Source organism: Lithobates pipiens, unplaced genomic scaffold (assembly GCF_037356315.1).
Source record: "Lithobates pipiens isolate NorthernLeopardFrog02 unplaced genomic scaffold, aLitPip1_a1.2 Scaffold_18, whole genome shotgun sequence".
Taxonomy (NCBI): Eukaryota; Metazoa; Chordata; class Amphibia; order Anura; family Ranidae; genus Lithobates; species Lithobates pipiens.
In genome coordinates, this window is record NW_027507758.1 from 274019134 (window position 1) to 274043580 (window position 24447).

The 24447-nt window shown below is 44.5% G+C and overlaps 1 protein-coding gene across 1 annotated transcript in view; it reads right to left on the reverse strand.

The window, feature by feature from the left end:
- Window positions 1-24447, reverse strand: part of SMPDL3A (sphingomyelin phosphodiesterase acid like 3A) — a 70999-nt gene that overhangs the window by 36298 nt on the left and 10254 nt on the right. Inside the window, exons 2-3 of the mRNA XM_077487013.1 lie at window positions 20597-20810; window positions 2664-2808 (exon numbers count right to left, since the gene is read on the reverse strand). Of these exons, the coding sequence (XP_077343139.1) occupies window positions 2664-2808; window positions 20597-20810 (359 nt within the window). The remainder of the gene's footprint in view (window positions 1-2663; window positions 2809-20596; window positions 20811-24447) is intronic.

Genomic DNA, 24447 nt, shown 5'->3' on the forward strand with positions numbered 1-24447 from the left:
ATCTGGAATATGCAGTTCAGTTTTGGGCACCAGTTCACGAAAAGTATATTGAGGAACTTGAGAAAGTTCAGAAAAGGGAAACCAATTGATAAGAGGCATAAAGGATCTCGGCTAAGAGGAAATATTAGCTGAACTGAATCTATTCTCTCTTGAGAAGAGGAGATGGGGGGGGGGGTGGTTACATAAGTAGTCTCTATAGTGAGCTTGGTGTAGAGTTATTCACCTTAAGGTCATCACAAAAAAAAGGAAAAGAGTTTTAATATCCAAATACGGAAAGTATGAACATGGTGCTGTGAGGGTCTGCACCAGAGAGACATCCATGGAGGCCTGTGTGCTATGTCCATCGAGGCAGTGGACTGAGCCACTGAGAGCCTCTTGTGCTGCATTCTGTGGGGTACAGACCTGTCACTCCTACCTGTATGTGCCCCCATTCAGAGAGGCTGAACCTGAGATAGCGTGAGCTTTTGTGTAGGGACCAAAGCTGGAGGGACCTGTTGTCATGTGGGCCTACAGTCAGTGAGAGTCTGATCATGAAGGCCTGATTGTGAGGACTGAGCCTTCTAGGACAATCTTTTGCATACAATGGAGTGATGAGCGTAACAATCCAACTTAATCCCCTACTGCCCACAGTTAATGGCAATAGAAACTGCTCCTTACTTAACAGCCGATCAGTCATTCATTCTACACCTTAAGGGACAGCTTCACATGGACCACCTTACAGATGGGCCCCAATGATAGCTGGCTTAGTACTGCTAGATAGACACCAGGTATTTTATAGCTATCTCCAGGGGTACCGCTTGTCAGGCACACATACATCTACCCACTATTAGGGCAGTAAGTATAGTGTGCATTCGAGAAAATTTATTTTTGGCTTACTTAATACCAATGCTTTTAACCCTGCTTACATCAATTAAAATTTGGTTTAGCATTTCTGCAGTTCAGTTGCTTGCCATATTATGGGTCAGGGTTCACTTTATCTAGTACAGCATATTTAAACATGTTCAGTTGCCTGTTTAGTGATTCATGCATTGTCAAATTTGCCTTGCCATAATACAGCTAAATAATCTTTCATCAAGTTTCTTGTGACCTATTTCTGTGTATTATTACAGACTGATAGCATACTAACACTTAAAGTGGTTGTATGCTCCCTTTTTTAACTTTTACCTACAGGAAAGCCTATAATAAGGCTTACCTGTAGGTAAAAAAAATATCTCCTAAACCTGTACGGTTTAGGAGATATTCCCCTCGGTATGCGCCGCTGACTGCAGCGGCGCATGCGCACAAGGGGGTTCTCGCCGTGAAAATCCGGCAGCGGCCGACCGGCCGGACTGAAATCTCCCGCGCGCATGCGCGGGAGTGACGATATCGCGGCTCCGGCCACTCACAGTGCTGGAGCGGCGATACCCGGAAGAAACGCCGAGGGAGCATGTCAGCTCCCTCGGCGTGGATCGGGCCAGATGTCGGGGCCTCGTTCTAAGGTAAGTATTTCATAATGAGCTAGTATGCGGTGCATACTAGCTCATTATGCCCTTTGCTTTGCAGGTTTAAAAAAAAGAAAAAAAAATTTGCGGGTTTACTACCGCTTTAAGCAAGCCTATAACCTATAACAAGGTGTATCAGAGCTGACAAAGCAAGTCGTGGCAGAGGACAAAGGACCCATTGTTTGCATGCTTCTATACTGCAGGAGATGTGGAAACTTGAACTTAAATTAAGATTTTATGTAAATATTTTCAGTAGAGTATTATTTATAATGAAAGTGACATTTTTATTTTAAATTAACTTAAACTAAAAGCCGGCTCTGAGATATTTTTAAATGTCCCACTGTAGTCTCATGGGGATGATGATACTGATTTATGGTATGTACAACGACCTCTGTGATATAACTGGACATAGTATGATGTATGGAAGGGGGAGTATTTGGGCTGTAATTAAGTGAAGGGGAAGCCCTATAACGGCTGATGACATATCTGTGCAGGGCAATATAGGAAGGTACTTCATGGGGGCATTCTGTTATTGACCTGGGTCTCTGTGATCCACTGTGAGCTGTGACAATATGGGAGGGGGTTTGGGAGGGTGGGGTGGGGGGAGGGGTGGGCTGGGTGGTAGTTAGAAGATGTTAATGTTAGTCAGGAATGACTGGACCCTGCGCGGTTCTTCTTTTGTGGTTTTCTTTTTTAATTTTTTGTTTTTTGTTTTTGTTACAATGTAAACCTCAATAAAAAGAATTTTATAAAAAAAAAAATGTCCCACTGTAGGCCTAAAGAAAAAAAATGTCCTCAGTAATTTGGATTTAAAGACATAAAAGACATACAGTTCATCCAGAACCCTGTGGCATCACATTATTACTGGCCTTAAGACTTACGCAAAAGTAAATATTGCAAAAAAAAAACAAAACAACAAAAAATATTAAATATCGCCGGGTGACCATCAGAGAGGTTGAGCACAGAGTTGAATTTTAAAATCGCCCCTTGAACTTTACTGACAAAGTGCAAATGTATCAACATCTGTCTTACTGATATCACTCTTGTAAGAGATATGGTATACTTGTGTCTTTGAAGGCAAACTATTTATATTTTTTGTTTTATGAAGAGTTAATTTATTAGTGATTCTAACTTCATGAGGTGTAAAATTCAAATGCCATTACATTTAATATTAGAACATACCTGTGGCCAGTAGTCATGGTTTCCAAGTGCAGGAAATACAAGCATGTTGGGTAAGAGCTTGCGAATGGTGGTGGTCATGTTTTTAATTACTTCTATTACTATTTTTGTTGATAGTTCATTTACAGGAACATGAGGGGGACTATCCCTGTAAAAAAACGGAAATAAGATATAGGTTACATACATGTGTTTATTAACGTTATGGCTAGGTATGGGCCATCACAAAGCAGGTAAATTAGTGAGCGACAATTTTTTTGTAATTTGCCCCAAATATATTGACGCAGACTTATTAGGTCTGCTAAGAAGCTTACAGTCTGTGAATTAGGATGTCCTAGATTCTGTGATTCTCTGCAGCTCAAATAGATCTGTATGTAAATATTCAACTAAATTATGCAACTTGCACAAATTACAGATTTCTCCCTTTAACTAAACGAGGTCTGCTGTGTTTAAACAAACAGTATGTTTGTTGGGACAGTGAACAGGCATATGGACATTTAGTCATTTTTCAAATATCCTAAAAGGATAAAGAGTTTCACACTTTGCATTCATATTTTGTGTTCTTAATTGCATTTATGTTCATAAGGTGTACAGTATATAATAAATATGTTTCTAAATTAGAGCAATAGGAATAATCCATACAAGCCTTGTTTTGGTGGGTTTAGAGGTTTTACAACTGGTGGGTAAGTTAATTGATTAGCTGAATTCAAATATGAACATTATATATAGGGTATACTGTACTGAACCCCATTATGGGTTCATCCTAAAAGCTAATATAGACAATAATCTGATCTTTATAATTAAAATTATGCTGCTTATGTGGGTACACAATAGATCAGAAAGTTTATACACTGCCTTTGGAGGTGAACACAGATATAGAATACAAAGAATTTGATTTTTATGCCCTGTACACACGACCGGTTTTCCCATCAGAATAAACTCTGAAGTTGTTTCTGACGGCATTCCGCTCAAGCTGTCTTGCATACACACAATCACACCAAAGTCCAACCGTCAAGAACACAGTGATGTATGATGGGACTAGAAAAGGGAAGTTCAATAGCCAGTAGTCAATAGTTTCCTTCTCGTACTTGCTTCAGAGCATGCGTAGTTTTTGGTCCGTCGGACGAGCGGTTTTCCCAATAGGAATTGGTTCCGTTGGAAATATTTAGAACATGTTCTATTTCTAGGTCCGTCAGAATTTCCGACGTAAAAAAGTCTGATGGGGCATACACACGATTGGAATATACGATGAAAAGCTCCGTCTGACTTTTTCTATCGGACATTCCGCTCGTGTGTACGTGACATTAGGTTGTATGTTTCTCTTCTAAAGTCTCCTCTAATCAATCATTCTCATGAGCTAACTAGCCTGAGTTTGGTTTGCGTGAGGATTTGCCATACCAGCCTGAAATTTATGAACTCCAAATATGGTGGCCAAACCCCATTAAAGTCAATAGGAGCTGAATCTTGTATTTTTATTTTCAAAAAGATTTTATTGAGGTATATCACATTAACATACATATGACATAAACATAATGTGCACTACGTGCTGTGAGGCATTGAATGCTAAAACAGGTTGTTTGTTAACACACTGAATAATCAGACTGAGGGCAGAGTGCCCTTCTGCTGGATCCTGCGGTCTCTGTGTGGTAAGGTCCGGAAATTCTGGTAGTGTCTCATCCCCCGCAGACACCCCTATGGGCTGTGTCCTGGGGGGGATGCGACACCATAGAACAATGCAGAGACAAATCTGACAGTGGAGAAAACTTAGTCCCAAAATGTGAGAGAGGTTACTGAGTTAATTATCCAGGAGCTTCTAGTGAAATACAGCTAACTTATATACAACAGGCAAGAAAGAAAACAATACCCAGGTGACTTTCACTGCCGGCTCTGTCTGATCTGGGTAAGATGCCTAAAGTGGTCATGTGAGTTTTATAAAACTTGGATGTGTTAACCAGGAAGACCAGTGTTTGTTGAATCTGGGTTCTGTCAAGTTTACTTTAGAAAAAAGAAATTCCAATGCGACAGTGTTCATTAAGGGTAATTATGAGCTCACTAAGGGTTGGGGGAGGGGGGTTTTCCACGCACGGGCTATGAGTAGGTGTGCTGAAATTAGTACATGATGTACCAGAGGTAAACTGGTGGTGGGCCAGTGTTGGGAGTCCAGACCAAAGAGAGCCATTCGTGAAGTCAGCTGCTGTGGGAAGTTGGTCAGGGACTGTAAAAGAGAAGAGACTTGGTTCCAAAAGGTAGCGATAATAGGACAGCTCCACCAAATGTGGAACATATCCCCTGTTGAGTCCCAATTCCTCCAACACTTTGGGGAATGGGTGGTAAAGATGGTTGCTAACTTGTCGGGTGTATAGTACCACTTATGGAAAATTTTCATGAGCGTTTCCCAATGTGTGACATTTTTGGAAATGACTAGTGGGGTACGTAGAACCCGATGCCAATCTTCCAAGGAGAAGGTGTGTTGTAACTTTGATTCCCAGTAGGTCACATTCGTTGGTTTAGGAAATGTAGTAGGTCTGGAGAGAAGGGTATAAATGAAGGATATGCCTTTGGTAGTACTAGAGGGGTGGTTGTAGTGCTTGAGAAGATCTTTGGAGGTGGTTTCTGTAGAGGTCAAAATTTTTTAGAGAATATGTCTAATTCTGAGGTATATGTAAAAGTCTTTATGCGAGAGTCTGAATTCCGAGTTCAGTTGTTGGTAGCTCTTTAGGTCCGGCCAAAGGTAAAGGTCTCCAATGGTTTTGATTCCAGCGTCAAACCAGTGTTGAATAGAGAGGTCTGGGGATAGTAATTGTAGTGCCAAAAAAGGTAAACTTTTCAATGAGTCTCCATGGATGCCTCGATGGACATGGCCTATTGCAGACCATTGCGTTAAACAGACACGCACTGTGGGAAGGATTGACCGTGTGATAGAAAGAGACATCCAGATTGCTGCAAGAGTCAAATGTGGACTATTGGGAAATGCCACGGATTCTATTTGGTGCCACCTTGCGCCTGCATTCTGAGACCAGAGTTGCTTTCCTTGATCCAGTATGATGACCTTGTAGTATCTTTTAACGTCTGGTGCCCTCATCCCACCAGAGACAGTGGGTGTACACAGGACGGAGAATTTCAAACGGGGCTTACGTCCTGCCCATATAAATGAGTCTAGGATGTGAATCTTGTATTTTTAAGGACATTTCAGGACATTTGCAGAATGCCTTAAATCTCCAAGTAAAGTGTAGGTTCTGCTACAGCAAAAATTATGTAGCAAAGTGGTCAGTGGATCCTGGACCATATTTGATCCATGTCAGCTAGCCTTACCAGCTGGTTTGTAGAAATTCAGCAGCTGGCTGGGTTGCTGTAATTTGCAGCAACAGTCCAGCAGAAGAGGACCAATGGCTCAGGTCATCATGTGTGTCAGTGGGTCAGCAGGACGTCAACCATTGTGAATGAAGATGGATCTACATCAATATATGATGTGACTGACGATTGATTGACACTATGGTACATTGGTACATGGAGTTTTTTAGAGCGGGAGTCTGCCGGGACTCCGCGTTTTTTTTTTTTTTTAAAAGCCAGCAGCTACAAATACTGCAGCTGCTGACTTTTAAAATAGTGACACTTACCTGTCCAGCGCGCCCGCGATGTCGGCACCCGAAGCCGATCTCTCGATCGTCTCTCGGGTGCTGCCGCCACCATCTTGGGTATGGGAATCAGGAAGTGGAGCCTTTCGGCTTCATTTCCTGGTTCCCTACTGCGCATGCGCAAGTCGCGCTGCGCAATAAGGATGGACCCGCTGCCTCTGGGATCTGTGTGTTTCCCAGCAGGCAGCGGGGGACTTTCGGAAAGGGGCTTAATCTACGCCCCTTTCCGCAAAGAGCTATCCCGGAAGTGGGTGCAGATACCTGTACTGTACAGGTACCTGCACCCCCCTCCCCCCTGAAAGGTGCCAATTGTGGCGCCGGAGGGGGGGAGGGTTCTGATGAGCGGAAGGTCCACTTTAGGGTGGACCTCCGCTTTAAATACGGTATTACTTTATCAATGGTATCTGTGAATTTTGTGCATTTTTTGTGAATTAGTGTCAAGGGATACTCAGTACCCTTTACTCCTTCACAAGGCAGATCTCTAAAGGGAGCCTCCAGATTCCAATAAGTCTCACCCATAGACCCCACATCCATTGTGCCAGGAATATAGGGATGAGGCTATTGTCCCCATCAACATGGGGATGTGGTGCCTTGCCAGGGAAGCCTCCAATGACAAGGTACCCTACCAAAGTTGATTGCATGTGACCTGGTATGAGTCAGGGGGTACATGCTTGCTCCCCCCCCCCTTTTCTGGCCAGTCAAACTGCATGCCTGGATAAGGGTCTACTCTAAATTATGGCAGGGGCACATCAATTTCATTTTATTTTTTGTTTGGTTTGCTTGCCAGAGGTTCCCTTCCAAGTTAATACCAGACCCTTATGAAGGTTTAGAAGCTGATATGGATTTTGGGGGGACCTCATTTCATTTGTTGATCTATTGTCAATAACGATAACATCCTAACGACATGTTGATAAGAGCATTACAATCTGCATGCGATCCCCTCTCGCCGGAAATGACAGCTGCGCCAGGAAATCTGGCTAATGTCATTGACCAAATATCATCATTACCATATTGGTCAACTGCGCTATCTGGAATACCAGCACCAGTTACTACTTGAAACAAGGCAGTAGTCAAGTCAGAAGCTTTATTTAGGGGCAGCAGCAATACTGACACTTTTAGTCACTGTTCTTGAACTAGTTTAGATTTTTGACTTTCTGACTCTTTAAAACTTGGATAACAAGCCACAGCTGTAGCCAGCAGTGCTCTCTCTCCCTCTCTCTCTCCTCACAGGACTCAGAGGCAACAATGGTAGCTATTAATTCCGGCTGCTGTCAATCAAATCCTGCGAGAAGGGAGCAAGGTCTATAGACACACACAATCTGGCTCAGGATCGAGCCTGCATGAATTCTCTTGCTATGGGGGAATTTGGAAGGGAGAAGGGGTCAAGAACCCCAGAACCCCAGAACCCAAGAACCCCAGAAGAATAGGTTCAGGGCTACTCTGTGCAAAACCAATACACAGAGCAGCTATGTATAACATCTTTATTATTTTAAGCGGATCAGCTGCAGAATAGGTAAGTATAGCGTTTTTTACTTTACAAGGTTAGATAGATTAGGTTTAGAATGTGGCAGAGAGCAGGTTTAGCGTTAGTTAGGTTTTGCCTGAACTTCTACTTTCAGAGCCTTTTAGATCCCTGATGCATTCTTCACAAATCCTGCCTATTTATTGCTGGTGTTGCCAGTGAACTAAACCTCTGATTCTAATAGTACTCGGAGCTAATGACCCTAAGGTTTTTGAGGTTCATTAATTTTAGGATAGATTGGTGAAGATTACTGATCTCCCACCTTTCTCCATCTTATTATGCAGTCATGGGCTTGTTTAAACCCCTTGATTAGCAAGATGTACAGTAATTATTCTTAAAGGTCAAAATGTTTAAACTGCTGAACTTTGAAATCCCTACCATAAACCAAACCTATGTGTCTGGACTTGAAATTTCCCCTGATGACAGTGTTTTTCTGTGGTCTAAACCTGCTACTTCTGCTTTCTATTTAATGGTAATCTCTCATATATGGAAGAAATGCATTTGAAAGGTTCGAAAACTTGAGACATTTATTGGGCCATTGCATTCTAAAACCAAGACATTTATTGGGCTATTTCTCCATCTATTATCAGTCCCAGTTTAGCTAGCAGCTTATAAAAAGCATTGAAGGAATTGGTGATTTTAAGAGAATGTCAGCAGGAAGCCCCAATGACCCAGGTGTAGACCAATGTAATTTGCTATAATAGCAAACCAGCACATGCAGACTTGCAGAAGACTGCATCAGCCGAATATGCAAGTTTGCAGTAGGTTATATAGACCCAGCAAACAACTGTTGACTACTGGCCACCCAGCTGACTATGTAGGCAGAAGTAATAGAAAAAACAAAAAAGTTTACTTTGGGGCAGAGGAGCAGCTAATATCAGGTGACTGGATATGTCATCTATTCTTAGGCCCAATCAGGTCAAGTCACATTTATGAAAGAGGTGTCTTGATTATAATGAACAACAGGTGGTGTTTGTGGCACTGCCTAGTGATCCTTGAAAAAAAAACATTTTTAACTGCCCCAAAAGATGCCAAAGACTAGGGATGAGCTTCGTGTTCGAGTCGAACATACGTTCGACTCGAACATCGGCTGTTCGCCCGTTCGGCGAATTCCGAACATTATGGGCCGTTCGCGCCAAATTCGTGTGGCGCTCACGGCCCACAATGCACTGCGTCATCGCAGTGCATTGCTGGCTCATGATTGGCCAAGCATGCACTGTGACCCCGCATGCTTGGCCAATCACAGCGCCAGCAGCGAGGAGAGCCATGATTGGCCACCGGCAGGATGCCTGTGGCCAATCATAGCTCAAGCTGTGTAGTACACGCCCCACACTATATAAGGCCGCCAGCACGGCGGCCTTGTGTAGTGTGTTGGCGTCTGAAGCAGTTAGTGGGTGTTCTGTGTACCTTCAACACAGTACACACCGATCGTTATCGGCCGATTTTCGATCTTGCTCTTCTGTAGTGGTTGTTGTCTGCTTGCCCTGACCGCAGTATACACCGCTATATTCACCTCACCTATATAGCTAGTGATCTATCTTTTATAATAGAGCTTGCAGTCAGTAGTGTTAGGAGCTTGTGCGTGCTGTCTGCGTGCTCTGTACCCAGTACACACCACTATATCCACCTACATAGCTCTTCTCTATTTGAGCCCACTTGCCATCTGCAGGAGTTATTGGAAGTTGTGTGTGCCTCCAGCACAGCACAGTATACATCTGTATATACCCCTTTATCTCTGGTGTTCTGTAAAAAAAGGCATCTGCAGGAGTTAGTGGGTGTTTTGTGCCTCCAGCACAATATACACCTGTATCTACCCTTTATTGCTGTTCTCTAATAGAGCCATCTGCAGGGCTTAGTGGGTGTTGTGTGACTCCATTACAGTATACCCCTTTATCTCTGGTGTTCTATAATAAAGGCATCTGCAGGAGTTAGTGGGTGTTGTGTGCCTCCAGCACAATATACACTACCCAACTGCTGTTTTACCTAACTCCCTTCAGGCCATTACCATGTCTGGAAGGCCAGCAAGGAGAGGCAGACAGGAGCGAGCCGATAAAAGAGGGCAAGCAGGCTCTGTGTCTAGAGACAACAGTGCTGGTCGTGGACGCGGTGCATTGTCATCAGCACGTGGCCATGGGACACGCTTGTCCTTCTTTTCGGCAGCTGGACATGTTGAACCGCAACATGCCAATGACTTGGTAGAGTGGATGACCAAGCCCTCTTCATCCTCCTCATCCTCTCTCACCCAGTCTCAGGGTACTAGCAAAGCAGCTGCCAACGCATCGTCTTCCCTCGTCTCAGTGTCATCATCAGTGACTCCTTCCCTAGACCCACCAAGTCCTCCTGAGGAGTCTCCTGAACTCTTTGAGCACAGTGTCGGGTACATGCTATAGGAGGATGCCCAGTGTTTTGTAGCCTCTGATGATGACACTCAGCTAGAGGAAGGCAGTAGCGTGAATGCAGAGAGAGGGGATGCTCAAGAAGGACAGCAATCTGGCAGTCATGTTCCACAAGCTGCAGCATATTGCCAGGTTTGCTACAGCGATGAAGAGGGAGGGGATGATGAAGGCACTGACTCCACGTGGGTGCCTGGTAGGAGAGAGGAGGAGGAGGAGGAGGCACATGTCCAACGAGGCAGGATGCCCTCCGGGGGCCAGCTTAGGGGCAGCACACCGACTGAATCACACCGCAGAGCTCCGCCTGTGCAGGGCGCTGCCTCTGCGCGTTATTCTAAAAGTTCTTTGGTGTGGGCCTTTTTTGAGACGAGTGCATCAGATCGCACCGCTGCTATTTGCAACATATGTCTCAAGCGTATCTCGCGTGGCCAAAACATCAGCCGCTTGGGCACCACATGCTTGACCAGACATATGTTGACCTGCCATGCAGCTCGTTGACAAGCGTACCTCAAAGATTCACACCAAAGAACAAAGCGGATCTCTCCTTGCTCCTCATCAGCTGGCATCTCCAACCCCACTAGACCTTCAGTCCTCTCTGAAACCTGCCCTGAGAGGAATGAAGGTGTAGAATTAGGTGTGTCACAGCCAAGTGCTTCCGGGCACTCTGCTAGCAGTACACCCACGTCCGATTATAGCAGGCAAATGTCCCTGCCCCAGCTGCTGGACCGGCGAAAGAAGTTCACTCCCAGCCATCCATATGCCCAGCGGTTGAATGCTAGCCTGGCTAAATTGCTAGCACTTCAACTGTTGCCTTTTCAGTTGGTAGACTCGGCCCCCTTCCGTGAGTTTGTACAATGTGCGGTTCCTCAGTGGCAGGTCCCCAAACGCCACTTTTTCTCACGGAAGGCGATTCCGGCTCTCTACCGGCATGTGGAAGGCAATGTCCTTGCCTCGCTGGACAGGGCGGTCAGTGGTAAGGTGCATATTACCGCTGACTCATGGTCCAGCAGGCATGGACAGGGACGTTACCTGTCTTTCACGGCCCATTGGGTCACTCTTCTGGCAGCTGGGAAGGATGCAGGACAAGGTGCAGTAGTGTTGGAGGTTGTTCCGCCACCACGCCTCCAAAATGCTACTATTGGTTGTGATACACCTCTCTCCTCCACCCCCTCCTCTTCTTCTTCCTCCATGGCCTCTTCCAGTGCTCTGTCCTCAGAACCAGCGGTGCTCCGTAGGCGTTCCAGGGGCTACGCAAGTACGCAGGCAAAACGATGCCATGCCGTGCTTGCGCTGGTTTGTTTGGGGGACAGGAGCCACACTGGGGCGGATGTTTTGTCAGCTCTGCAGGGGCAGGCCGAGAGGTGGTTGACCCCACACCAGCTTAAGCCAGGAATGGTGGTTTGCGACAATGGCACCAACCTCTTCTCCGCCCTCCAACAGGGACAACTGACCCATGTGCCCTGTGTAGCTCACGTCCTTAACCTGGTGGTGCAGCGGTTTTGGGCAGGTACCTGGGCTTACAGGATGTCCTGAAGCAGGCCAGGAAAGTCTGTGTGCATTTCCGCCGATCATTTAATGCCTGTGCTCAGCTGGCTGAGCTCCAAAAGGAGTTGAACCTGCCCAAGAACCGCCTTATATGTGACATGCCCACCAGGTGGAACTCAACGTTGGCCATGCTGCAGCGGCTGCACGTGCAGCAGAGGGCCATCAATGAGTACCTGTGCGACTACGGCACCAGGACAGGGTCAGGGGAGCTCGGTTTTTTCTCACCACGCCAATGGGGCATGATCAGGGATGCATGCACTGTCCTGTCACTGTTTGAGGAGGCCACAAGGATGGTGAGCAGTGGCAGTGAATGCATCAGTGACACTGTACCTCTTGTCCACCTCTTGGAGCATACGCTGCGTGGAATAATGGACAGGGCACTTGAGGCAGAACAGAGGCAGGAAGAGGAGGACTTCCTTGCCTCTCAAGGCCCCCTTTATCCAGACAGTGTTCCTGCTGTGCCACCCATCACACAGGAAGAGGATGAGGAGGAGGAAGAGGAGGAGGAGGATGATTGTGTCAGCATGGAGGTGGAGGCTGGCACTCAGCATCAGCAGCAGCAGCAGCAGTCTTGTAGGGATGATTTACAGTCCCAAGAAACACGTGGACTTGTACGTGGCTGGGAGGAGGTAGCTGCGGATCATGTTGTCCTTAGTGACCCAGAGGACTCCAGACCGAATGCCTCAGCTAACCTACGCTGCATGGCCTCCCTGATCCTGCAAAGCCTGCGGAAGGATCCTCGTATTCTTCGGATCAAGGAGAGGGACCATTACTGGCTGGCCACTCTCCTTGATACACGGTACAAGGGTAAGGTTGCCGACCTTATCTTGCCATCGCAGAGGGAGCAGAGGATGAGACATCTCCGGGAGGCCTTGCAGAAAGGTCTGTGCAACGCGTTCCCAGAGACTGGGAGGTTACAAACTCCTGGTCCTGGACAACGTGTTGCTGAGGCATCAGTCAGAAGGAGCGGTGGAGAAGGTGGCCGTCTGACTGATGCTTTCAGACAATTTTTTAGTCCGCAGCCCCAAGGTTTGATCGGTTCCAGCAACCATCGCCAGCGTCTGATTTACATAGTATAGGAATACCTAGGGGCAAGGTCAGACTTGGACACCTTTCCCACCGAAAATCCTCTGGCTTACTGGGTCTTGAGGATGGATCACTGGCCAGAGCTTGCACAGTATGCAATTGAGCTACTGGCCCGTCCTGCATCCAGCGTTCTTTCGGAACGCACCTTCAGTGCTGCTGGTGGCTTTGTTACCGATCACAGGGTGCGCCTGTCCACCGAATCAGTTGATCGACTGACCTTCATCAAGATGAATCAGTCTTGGATCACCCACAGCTACCAAGCACCTGAAGCTGATGTAACCGAATAATTTTTTTTGAAATCTCACATCCCTTCAAGACTGCCTATGCTGATGCTGAGTGACTGTCCTGTTATGTTGATTGTCTATCCTCTTCCTCCTCCGCTGATATGTTGGAAGAACATTTCTGGCTCTGGGTGATGCCAGCAGCCCAATTTTTCTGCCCCTGTTTAACAGGGGCATTTAATTACAATTTTTGATGCAATGCTTTGCAGCAGGGCTAATTCCTGCAATAAAAATAGAGTATATGGGAGAGGTTGCAGTGTGGTGGCACCAGCACCAGTGCCTAAGGCCCAATTTTTCTGACCCTGTTTAACAGGGGCGTTTAATTACAATTTTTGATGCAATGCTTTGCAGCAGGGCTAATTCCTGCAATAAAATTAGAGTATATGGGAGAAGTTGCAGTGTCGTGGCACCAGCACCAGTGCCTAAGGCCCAATTTTTCTGCCCCTGTTTAACAGGGACATGTAATTACAATTCTTGATATAATATTTCACAGGAGGGCCCGTTCCTGTGCCCACCCAGAGTAACTGTGAGGACTTATAGTGTTGTGGCACCAGCACCACAACCACCAAAGGTCAGTTTTTCTACCACTGTTCAACAATGGCATGTAATTACAATTCTTTATATAATCGTTCACAGCAGGGCGCTCCAGCGCCCACCAAGAGTCAATTTCAGGGCTTATAATGTTGTGGCAAAACCAACACCTTGTTCCGCCATTTCTGCAGAGCATATAGGGCAGGCCCCTACTTTCAAACATCCAACTTACAAACATCTCCTACTTGCAAACGGAAGGAGACAACAGCAAGTGAGATGAAAAAAGATGGACAACAAAACAAATTAATGCAGGGGTGATAACCCTTCCCTATGTTTTCCAAAAAGCTTAAAAATAGTTTTTTTGACTGGAGCTACACTTTAAAAATGTACCAGTTGAAAATTACAAACAGATTCAACTTAACACAACAAACCTACACAGTCCCTGTCTTGTTTGCACCGCCTGTATACTGCTGTTCTGAGTATATAGGGCCTGGGGGCCACACGCATTTCCTTTTTTTAATATGGGTACTGGGTTCCCCTTAATATGAGTACAAGACCCAAAGGGGCTAGTAATGGGCAGGGAGGGCTACCCATGCCATTTTTCTCAATGATTTTCAACCATATTGCAGGAACCAGATATAACATTAAAACCACAAGCAGTTTTAAATGATGTTATTTCCGTTTAATGTCATTTTGTGCAGGGACTGTTCTAAACACGGGAAACACGTGGCACTTCACAGGCATACTACAGACAGCCCCCAGGCACCATATTTAAAGGAATATTTCACTTTTTTTTCACTTTAATTGTCATTAAAATCGGTGCTCCCGCCAAAACGGCCATTTTTAAAAACATTTTAGGCATTGACCCATGTCCCCTGGGGCAGGAGCCAGGTCCCCAAACCCTTTTTAGGACAGTGTCTTGCATATTAGCCGTTAAAATTAGCACTTTTAATTTCGAACGTTCGAGTCCCATAGACTTCAATGGGGTTCTAAAGTTCGTACAAATTTGGGGTCCGTTCGAAAGTTCTGGTGCGAACCGAACCGGGGGGTGTTCGGCTCATCCCTACCAAGGACTATTAAAAGCTAAAAGCAGAGACTCTTACAAAGCCAGGGGTTACTAATTGGGTAAGCTCAGTATGCACATAACTAGACTAATCCAAAGGAAAACCTGCTCTGTTTACAAAAGCATGACCTCTTCCATCTAGTATAGAAGAGGTTGCAGACTAAGATTTTGTTAGCCCCACAAATAGTGGAAAGAATCACAATGAAATGGCTTCTGAGAGCCTTACCTTCAACCTTACAGCAATGGTTGACTATGCAAACCCCACATCATCTGATCAATAGAAGGAGATTATTACTATTATTATTATTATTATTATTAATATTATTACAGGTACTTCTATAACGCCATCGATTTACAGAGAACTTTACATATTGTACATTCACATCAGTCCCTGCCCTCAAGGAGCTTACAATCTAAGGCCACTAACTCACATTCATACAAATACTAGGGGCAATTTAGACAGGAGTCAATTAACCTACCAGCATGTCTTTGGCGTATGGGAGGAAAACAGAGTACCCGGCAGAAACTCACACAGGCACAAGGAGAACATGCAAACTCCAGACAGGTAGTTGTATATTGCAGTTGATATATTGTAGTTGATAGTTGCAATGTATATGGCTGCCGAAAAGCCCTGCTAGCATCCTTACGATCCTCAACACAGAGATTGTATCTTCTGTCTCCCTTTTAGTGTTGTACTAATCTTAATACTCACCCCACACATTACAATCTGACTGTTAAACTTCCTTTAGATCTACCAACACCTACCGTATGTAGTTCAAGTGCCTGCCTATTGAATAGTTTAGGTAGATCCTGATATTCAAAAGTTTTGATAAATCTAAACTTAATTGTACAATGAAAATATTGCCAGAATTCAGTGTGTATAGTGAGCTTAAAAGAAGTGGCAAAGAGGGATAGAAAAACATTGACATATGGCTGGAAAATCCCAGCTGGCAATCCAGTAGGTCATCAGGGACAAATAAAGTGCTGATTGTGTAATAAAATTGGACAAATTGCTGGCTGTTTCTTCCTCTAGGCTAAGCCAGTGAAATAAACTAGACATATGCCCATTTTTCAGGGACTATTCATTCTGAAAAAAAACTGAGGAGACTAAATGCATCATTGAAGTAGACAAGACAATTGATCCCTACATAACCAATGAGAGCTCATCTAGGTTTACATATTCTAAAATAAGCACAGGGGAATGTCAAAACAGCAGATAGGTACTCCAAAACCCAAGTGCTAAGAAAATGTTTCCTCGCTTGGTTTGAATGATATACTCATTCAAGATAAAATCTGTGGGGAAATACAGGAGCAGTTCCCAAAATCCCAAACCCTGTAGAGAGTGGTATTAAAGATGGCACATCAAAACCTTCCAACGGCTGCTGAATTAGGAAAAAAAATGAAACAATGCACTTTTCTCTGGTTCTTTTGGCCATAAATGGATGTAGATGTTAGACAATAATATAAATATTATCTCGTGTGCCAGCTAAATGTTCCAATATCATATTGCTGTAGCATAATTAATCCATTTGCTTATCACCAGGGTGGATTTTGAAAGGTTTGTGCCTGGACCTAGTGAAGTCAGCAAGATGGCACCAATGTACAGAATTCCAGTATTCTTAGATTTGTTAAGGCAGTTCTTCAAGATCACTTTCAAGGAGTAATTTTACATTTTCACCAGCACTGGAATAATTAAAGAGATCCTGATAGATCAGGTACCAGCACTGGAATAATTAAAGAGATCCTGATAGATCAGGTACTACCTTCAAGTCTATGGCCATGAAAGAATTGTGTAATTTGTTAAAGAGTATGTACTTCTGTCTACCCAGTGAAGGCATTTTATAAAACGTGAAAGCGTTTTTTCACTATTAGCCCTTGTACACACGGTCGAACATTCTGACGGAAAATGTCCGATCGAACCGTGTTGTCGGGTAATCCGACTGTGTGTGGGCTCCATCGGACTGTTTCGGTCGGAATATCCGACGGACAAAGTTTTAGAGCTGGGCTATAAAACTTTCCGACAACATGATCCGATCGGACTTTGTCCGACTGTGTGTAGAGAATTTGGATCGGACAAAGTGCCACGCATGCTCAGATCAAATTCCTAGACCAAAGCTATTGGCTACTAGCCTGAACGTAGTCCCGTCGTAACCAAATAACGTCATCACGTAACGTACAATCGGATTTTCCGACAACTTTGTCCAACCGTGTGTATGCAACACAAGTTTCGGACAAAATCCGACTGATTTTTTTGTCGGAATGTCCGACCGTGTGCACAAGGGCTTAGAGGTACATGAACCAACAGGTTACAATTAGTGGGGGGATGTGATTGAATGTGAATGGTACAAAGTAGAAAAAGTGCTGGAAAAGCTGGCAAGTGCTGAAGGGGAGTTATACAACTCTAAGGATGTCATTTTGTGTATTATATACCCCAAAAAGAAGGGTCCAGAACCTGTTTTTAAGGTAATCTGGTTCTATGCTCACCTTTCCACAAGTGGCAATTCCTATTTAGAACTTATGAATGTTTGTGTTTTTGAAAGTTATGTTTCTGCGGCTGTGGACATTTAGGCACCTGTCACCACATATGATGTTCCTGTCTTATAGTTGCCACCTTTTAGGAAGACATACTTCAAATCCTCTTTACCTTGTTTACACACCCGGTAGTTCTCAACCACTAGTGGCTTTTATGAACTGTAATGCCCCGTACACACGACCAGACTTTTCAACATCAAAAGTCTGACGGAATGATTTCGGCAGACTATTCGAACGTGTGTGGGCTGCAGCGGACTTTTGATTTGCAAAAGTCTGACAGACTTTAGAAATGGAACATGTTTCAAATTTTTCCGACAGAACTCTGCCGGACCCAGTTCCTACTGAGAAATCCGCTCGTGTGTGTGCTAGTCTGACGGACTAAAACCGACACTAGGGCAGCTATTGGCTACTGGCTATGAACTTCCTTATTCTAGTCCAGTCATACGTCATCACGTTCGAATCCATCGGACTTTGGTGTGATTGTGTGTGGCCAAGTTCGTTCATTCGGAAAGTCCGCCAGAACTCTGTCAGAACTCCGTCAGAACTCCGTCGAAAGTCTGTCAGACTTAGTCCCTCGAAAAGTCTGGTCGTGTGTACGCGGCATAAGCCTTATTACCTCAGCAAAGTGTAATTCACCCTGTTACTGCAAATAACGACAGCCTCCCAGAAGACCTTAGCTCACTCTTGGAAATCTCCCCGTTTGAATCATGTTGAACCCAGTGACATCTGCTTTGATTCATGCTAAAATTGAATATTAAGGATAGGGTAAAGAACTATACCAAAATATGGCAGCTGTGAGTGGAACATTATGTTCCCCCAAATTTAAAACACTTTTACTACCCTGTTAACATCACCCTGTCTTCTGACACAAAACCGTCAACTCCCTGCTATGGCCTACCAAGCTCCCAGGATCCCCACCTCTTTATTTTCCTAGAACCCATCCCTCTTGCTATCCTTCCCTTTTCTCTCTTTCTTTCTCATATTCCTTTTACTCTTATTATCTTGACACTAGGTGTCCCTTTGTTGATTATCTTTGACCGAGCACCAGTTAATCCCACTTGACCACTTTAAGATTTTGAATCTGCTCCTAGTTACTTAGGTCAGTTGCGAATGCCACTATGTTTAGGTTTGCTTTCAAAAATTCCTATACTGGTTTGTACATATTAACATTATAATGTAAACTCTGTTATTTTATTCATTTTTGGGTGTGTTGTGTGTTCTTAGCTTAACTCTATGGGCCTATAATCCTTGTCCTTTTCTATCCTATAATCACAGAATAATCAGCTCTCAAGGGGGAACTCCAAGCCAAATTTTAAATAAAAAAAACGGCATGGGTTCCCCCTCCAAGGGCATACCAGGCCCTTAGGTCTGGTATTGATTTAAAATTCATACCAGACCCTTGCGGCCCCCACCCGAAACTAGACCCTTGCGGCCCCCCACCCCAAAGCACCTTGTCCCCATGTTGATGAGGACAAGGGCCTCTTCCTGACAACCCTGGCCGTTGGTTGTCAGGGTCTGAGGGCGGGGGGCTTATCGGAATCCAGGAGCCCCCTTTAATAAGGGGCTCCAGATCCTGGCCCCCCACATTATGTGAATGAGTATGGGGTACATCGTACCCCTACCCATTCACCTGGGGTAAAATCGTCATAAGGGGGCGGGGTCACCGTGTGGCATCACCCGATGACCACGCCCCATGCCTATATAAGTGGCTGCACACAGCTCACATGGCATTACAGCTGGAGAGAGCGTTGTGTCATCATCGCAGGAAGAAAAGAGGGAAGAAGGCGATGCAGAAGCCTAGGCCACCGCTAGCAAAAGAGCTGGAAGAAGATAGCGGAGGAGCCGGCAGAAGAACCGGAGAGCAGGAGAAGACGCCGGAGAGCGGAAGAAGAGGCTGGACACTGGGATAAGAGGCCGAACAGCGCGGAGAAGTCGGAAGAAGACCCCTGAAGTTGGAAGAAGACCCGAGGCTGATTAATAAATTACTTTAAAAAACCTGTAGTGTGTTTTTTTATTGACGCATTTTTTCCCCAGGTGAATGGGTAGGAGTACGATTTACCCCATACTCATTCACATAGGGTGGGGGGCTGTGATCTGGGGACCCCCTTATTAAAGGGGGCTCACGGATTCTGATAAACCCCCGCCGCAGACCCCGACAACCAACGGCCAGGGTAGTCGGGAAGAGGCCCTTGTCCTCATCAACATGGGGACAAGGTGCTTTGGGGCGGGGGGCTGCAGGGCGCCCTCCTTCCCCAAAGCACCCAACCCCCATGTTGAGGGCATGCGGCCGGGTATGGTCTGGGGGGGCTCACTCGTCCCCACCCCCTCTCCTGACTGCGTGTTCGGATAAGGGTCTGGTATGGATTTTGGGGGGACCCCCCACACCGTTTTTTCGGCGTAGGGGGGTTGACCCTTAAAATGCATACCAGACCTAAGGGCCTGGTTTGCCCCTGGAGGGGGAACCCATGCCGGTTTTTAATATTAGAGAGGCGACATTGTCCCTTCAATAAAGATGGAGATCTGACTTGGAGGCAACTTCCATTGAAATCAATGGGTACAAGTCGCCTAGAAGTCGGATTGAAGTCGTACAGGAACCTTTTTTGAAGTCAGAGTGACTGCTGTAGTGTACATTGAGACGGCTTCATTCACTACCATTGATTTTCTCAAATGTGTGTGTGACTTGGGGCGACTTGGGGCGTTCTGAAGTCGGATCCCGGGTTGCCCATGTGTGAACCGGCTCTGCCTGCAGATGTAGCAGGGTTTGTAAATTTTCCTGAGATGCCTCAGGAGACTTTGAAGTCTGCAGTGTTTAAACTGTGAGTTACATTTTGTTTTGTTGCACAAATATTAGAATTGCTAAATATTTGATTTAGTGGGGGTTGAAATGTGTTCAGTTATTACTTAGATGAGCGGATTTATTTTCTGCTAAAAGTTATATTACACCATTTTCTATAAGCTGAAAGTCTATGTTAGGCTGTCACGATGTGAAAACCAGACAATAAAAAGCAGACAGAGACCTAGGCTGTAAAAAATAAATAAAAAAAAACATGTTACTGCAGCTTTCCTTTTGATGCTAACCCTTCACAATATAACGTATTAATTTACAAGCTTTTACTTGTATCTGATAAAAGGGGAATACAAATAAAGACCATTCCGTTATTCTTCATTTTGAACATTACGCAGAATCAAAAGATAGATAAAACACGATAAATTCCCTTTACATTATTAGTTTTCAAATTCTAACCTGCTTTTCGAAAAATCACATCTGGAGTTGAATTAGCCATTACTGTTATTACGACTTCTCTTAACTATCTTTATAATTAAACTTCATAAAAGATATAGATACATTACCCAGTCCATATCATAAAGTCAACTTTTTGCTCAGAATCTTTTATGTACTGAATTGCTGATAAAATAAGTCCATATGGTGAATCACAAAGAAAGTCACCATAGATTCCAGGGTTTGAGGCGTTGACACCCTTAGAGGACAAACACACTTTGGTGTGATCATCGGTGAGGTGATAAGAGAAATCCAGGTGAAGGTCTGAAATATGCCAAAACTGTCCTAAATATGAAAGAAAATAAAAGGTCAAAGGTTTTTGATCTTTAGGACTTGATCAAGAAAAGGGTTATCATTAACTCTGATGGGTTTATCCAATATAAATTAATTTAAAGCTGAATTCCAGGAACTTAGCTACTTTGAAAAATGTGCAGGCATACTGTGTTAAGTCCCACAAGATGCATGCCATCTCCTGGACTTATTTCTATTTTAACATCTAATAGATTTATGGTGCTTGTGAAGGAGACAGCTCTGATGGGAGAAAAGCACACACAGAAGCTTTGCCTGCCCCTCCCCTCTGCTACAAATTCACAGAATCCATTATATTTTGTGAGCAGTTTCACACAATACAAAGGTATCTGTGATTGGGCAGTGAGGGGGCGAGCATAGCAGCTGCAATGACTCTGCTGCTGAAGGAGCTGAGACCAGAAGGTCCAGCATCAGAGCTCCCGACATGATAGTGATAGCTGTCTTCCAGGAGCTCCATAAACCTGTCAGATGAGATAAGAGATAAGTTCAGGAGTTGGCATGCAACTCTTTGGACTTAACTCAAAGTATGTCTGCATTTTACAAAGGAGCTGAATTCCTGGAGTTCAGCTTTAAATGTTTTGGTCTGTGTGTACAGTGTCTATAACAGTGAAGAACTCTCCAAAATAAACAATAATATGCAGCATCTCTATTTCCCATAAATCAGTGACCATAAACACCTGCTAGAACCCATTAAACACACTCTGGGGTGACAACTGCCTCTCACTGATGTGTGGGTGGAATTGCTATTCCACTAAAGAATAAACGATATTTCAAATAGTTTGACCAGTAATAAACCCAAAACCAAAATTGTAATATATTGGGGGCTTACCAACCATTAAATGTGGTGGCTGCATTTGTTTTCTTTTTTTTTAGGTATTTTCTCTCTGTTTTCCCTTGGTGATCTGGCCAGTAACACAGCTTCTGTATCACAGTGCCCCCACTTTAGATGAAATACTACAGGGGGCACCTTTGGGCAGCAGCATTGTCAATCTGGGGGCAAGGTGAGTGATAGATCTACTAGAAAATTTAAATACACTAAATAAACTGAAGTAAAACCAAAATAAATAGATAAAAAATGAAGTAAAGCCAACATGTTGAAAGCAGTTACAGTAAGGCCGCGTACACACGGGCGGACTGTTCGCCCAACTTTGTCCGCTGAACAGTGTTTGGGCGGACAGTCCGCTCATGTGTGGGCTTTCAGCGGACAGTTTCAGCGGACAGTTTGACGAACAAGGTTTTTCGGAATTTCCAAAAAACTGTCCGCTGAAACCTTGTTTCAGCGAACAGTCCGCTCGTGTGTAGGCTTGTTCGTCAAACTAAGTTCCGCGCATGCTCAGAAAGGATTTACACGCCGAAAGTTATAATGCAGTGTATAGGACGTCGTATTTTTCGTCCCGTCGTACGTGCCGTTCACGTCATCGTGCACAGTTTCAGCAAACTGTTCGTTCGTCGTGTGTGGCCATGTCCGTCCATGCTAATTTTGAGCGGACTGTTTGCCGAAACTGTTTGACGGACAAAGTTGGGCGAACAGTCCCCGCGTGTGTACGCGGCCTAACAGTTGTTTTTCCTTTTGGAATAAAGGATATACATAAATAAAAGCTAACCATTGTAAGCAACCCTGTCAGTTTTAAATTGTTTGTCTCATCACTGCAAACGCTACATCGGTAAGAGAGCTTGTTCTTTTGAACAACAATGGATATACTGGCTCTCAGTTTGCAGGTTCTGCACCAGGACCCTAGGTAGTTGTGCCCAGGTGTACCATTACAGTATGAATAAAAATCCACCCACGCAAACTGTTCTGTTGACTCTCAGAAATTCGTCTTCTGATTCTGTTGTGGCTTTGGGTCTGCCAGACCTCTTCCTGTCAGAGTTTCCTCCAGTTTCCAGATGCTTTTTGATTGTGTAGGAAACTGTACACACTGACACCTTGGTTTTCTTTGCAATTTCTCTAAAGGAGAGACCTACAGTTTTAAGGGTTATAACGATCTCTCGGTCCTCCTTTGTTAAATGCATTCTTCTTCCCATTTTGATTGCAATATACTATTTCCTGCAGTACAATACTGTCAACATGTTGCTTAAGAGGGTGTAGTAACACAGTCTATTTCAACGCTGCTTTTAGGCCTCATGCACACGGTAAGTTTGAAGACCTTTTTTCTCCTACAGGAGTTTTAAACTGTTTTTAGGGAAGGTTATACAGAGAGCTTGTAAGTATTTAACCAAAGTTGGGGCACCTGTAGGAATTGTTAACATTAACTTTCAAGGCTTAATTTATGTACATAGCTGCAGAACTGTGAGTTGTTAACCCATAACTTCTTCCCTGAAAAAGGCCTTTTTGTATAACTCTGAAATGTACATTATTTTCCAGTGTTTGTAGTGTGTTTCAACTCTGAAAAACAAGAAAAACAAGGGTGTTCTAAAACTTTTGACTTATAGTGTATGTATTTAGGACACTGTTTATGCTGCTAAAGCTTTATGCTTCCTGACATCACATCAGAAAAGAATGTCATGGGTCTTGTCTATAAATTCTAATGCAGATATATAGGTTGCTCTACTAAAATAGTTTTGCTCTGTGCAAAACCCTTGCACAGAGCAGGTAAGTATAACATGTTTGTTATTTAAAAAATCAAACCTTTACAATCCCTTTAACCACTTACAGACCGCCCGCTACAGTTACGTTGGTACTTTGAAGAGGGATAGCGTTGTTATGGCAGCAGAAAAATGCTGCTATAACCCCGGTATCCTCTTCTTCAGTGGGCGGTCCACTTCAAGATAAAAGTGGTCTCTGCTGCGGATTTGCCGCAAGATCACTTTTATCGTTGCTGAAGAGGGGGCCCCCCCTCCCGGAACGCTCTGCTGCCCTCCGCCGCTTACCCGCCAGAACACTCTGGTCCGCGATCTCATTCACTGAGAGCGCTGATCGGGAGCCGATCGGTTGCTGGTTTTGCTGGCATGCTTGTCCAATGGAAGCTTCTGGCAGAACAGCTACCCTACACACAGACATAATTTTTATTGAAACGCTGATGTCATCCAACATACGGCCCATGTGTGCTAGGCTTAAGTGATCATGCATGTATCTCTCATGTATCTCTCATAGAAATGGAAGGTCTATATGTACCTGTCATAAGATGTGAGAGCCCATTGTCTATTGCCCTTAAAAAGATTCTGGTTTGTCATAATAATAATCCGCAAAAGACTAAATAGCTGGAATCAAGTGGTCTTCCCAAGGGATCCAAATAACAGCTCCCTCACATGCAGTCTTTCCAGTGGATACCTTGCAGAGAAATTTAGTACCGGTGAATGGTATCCCAATAGTTTCAGGCTCAGTCCCAGCCTCCAAGTGAGCATTAAAGGCTCAAACCATTGAGATACGATTCACCAGTACTATCTACCCGTGTATTGAGACACCATGCCCCCAGTTGTTGCAAGTATTTGGCTAGTCACATGAGTCAAATACCTGTGTATCCTGTTGCATGCAGTGGTTCCTCCCGTTGGCTCATACATTCTGTAATACTCTATGATAGGGATGAGCTTCGTGTTCGAGTCGAACATCGGCTGTTCGCCCGTTCGGCGAATTCCGAACATTATGGGCCGTTCGCGCCAAATTCGTGTGGCG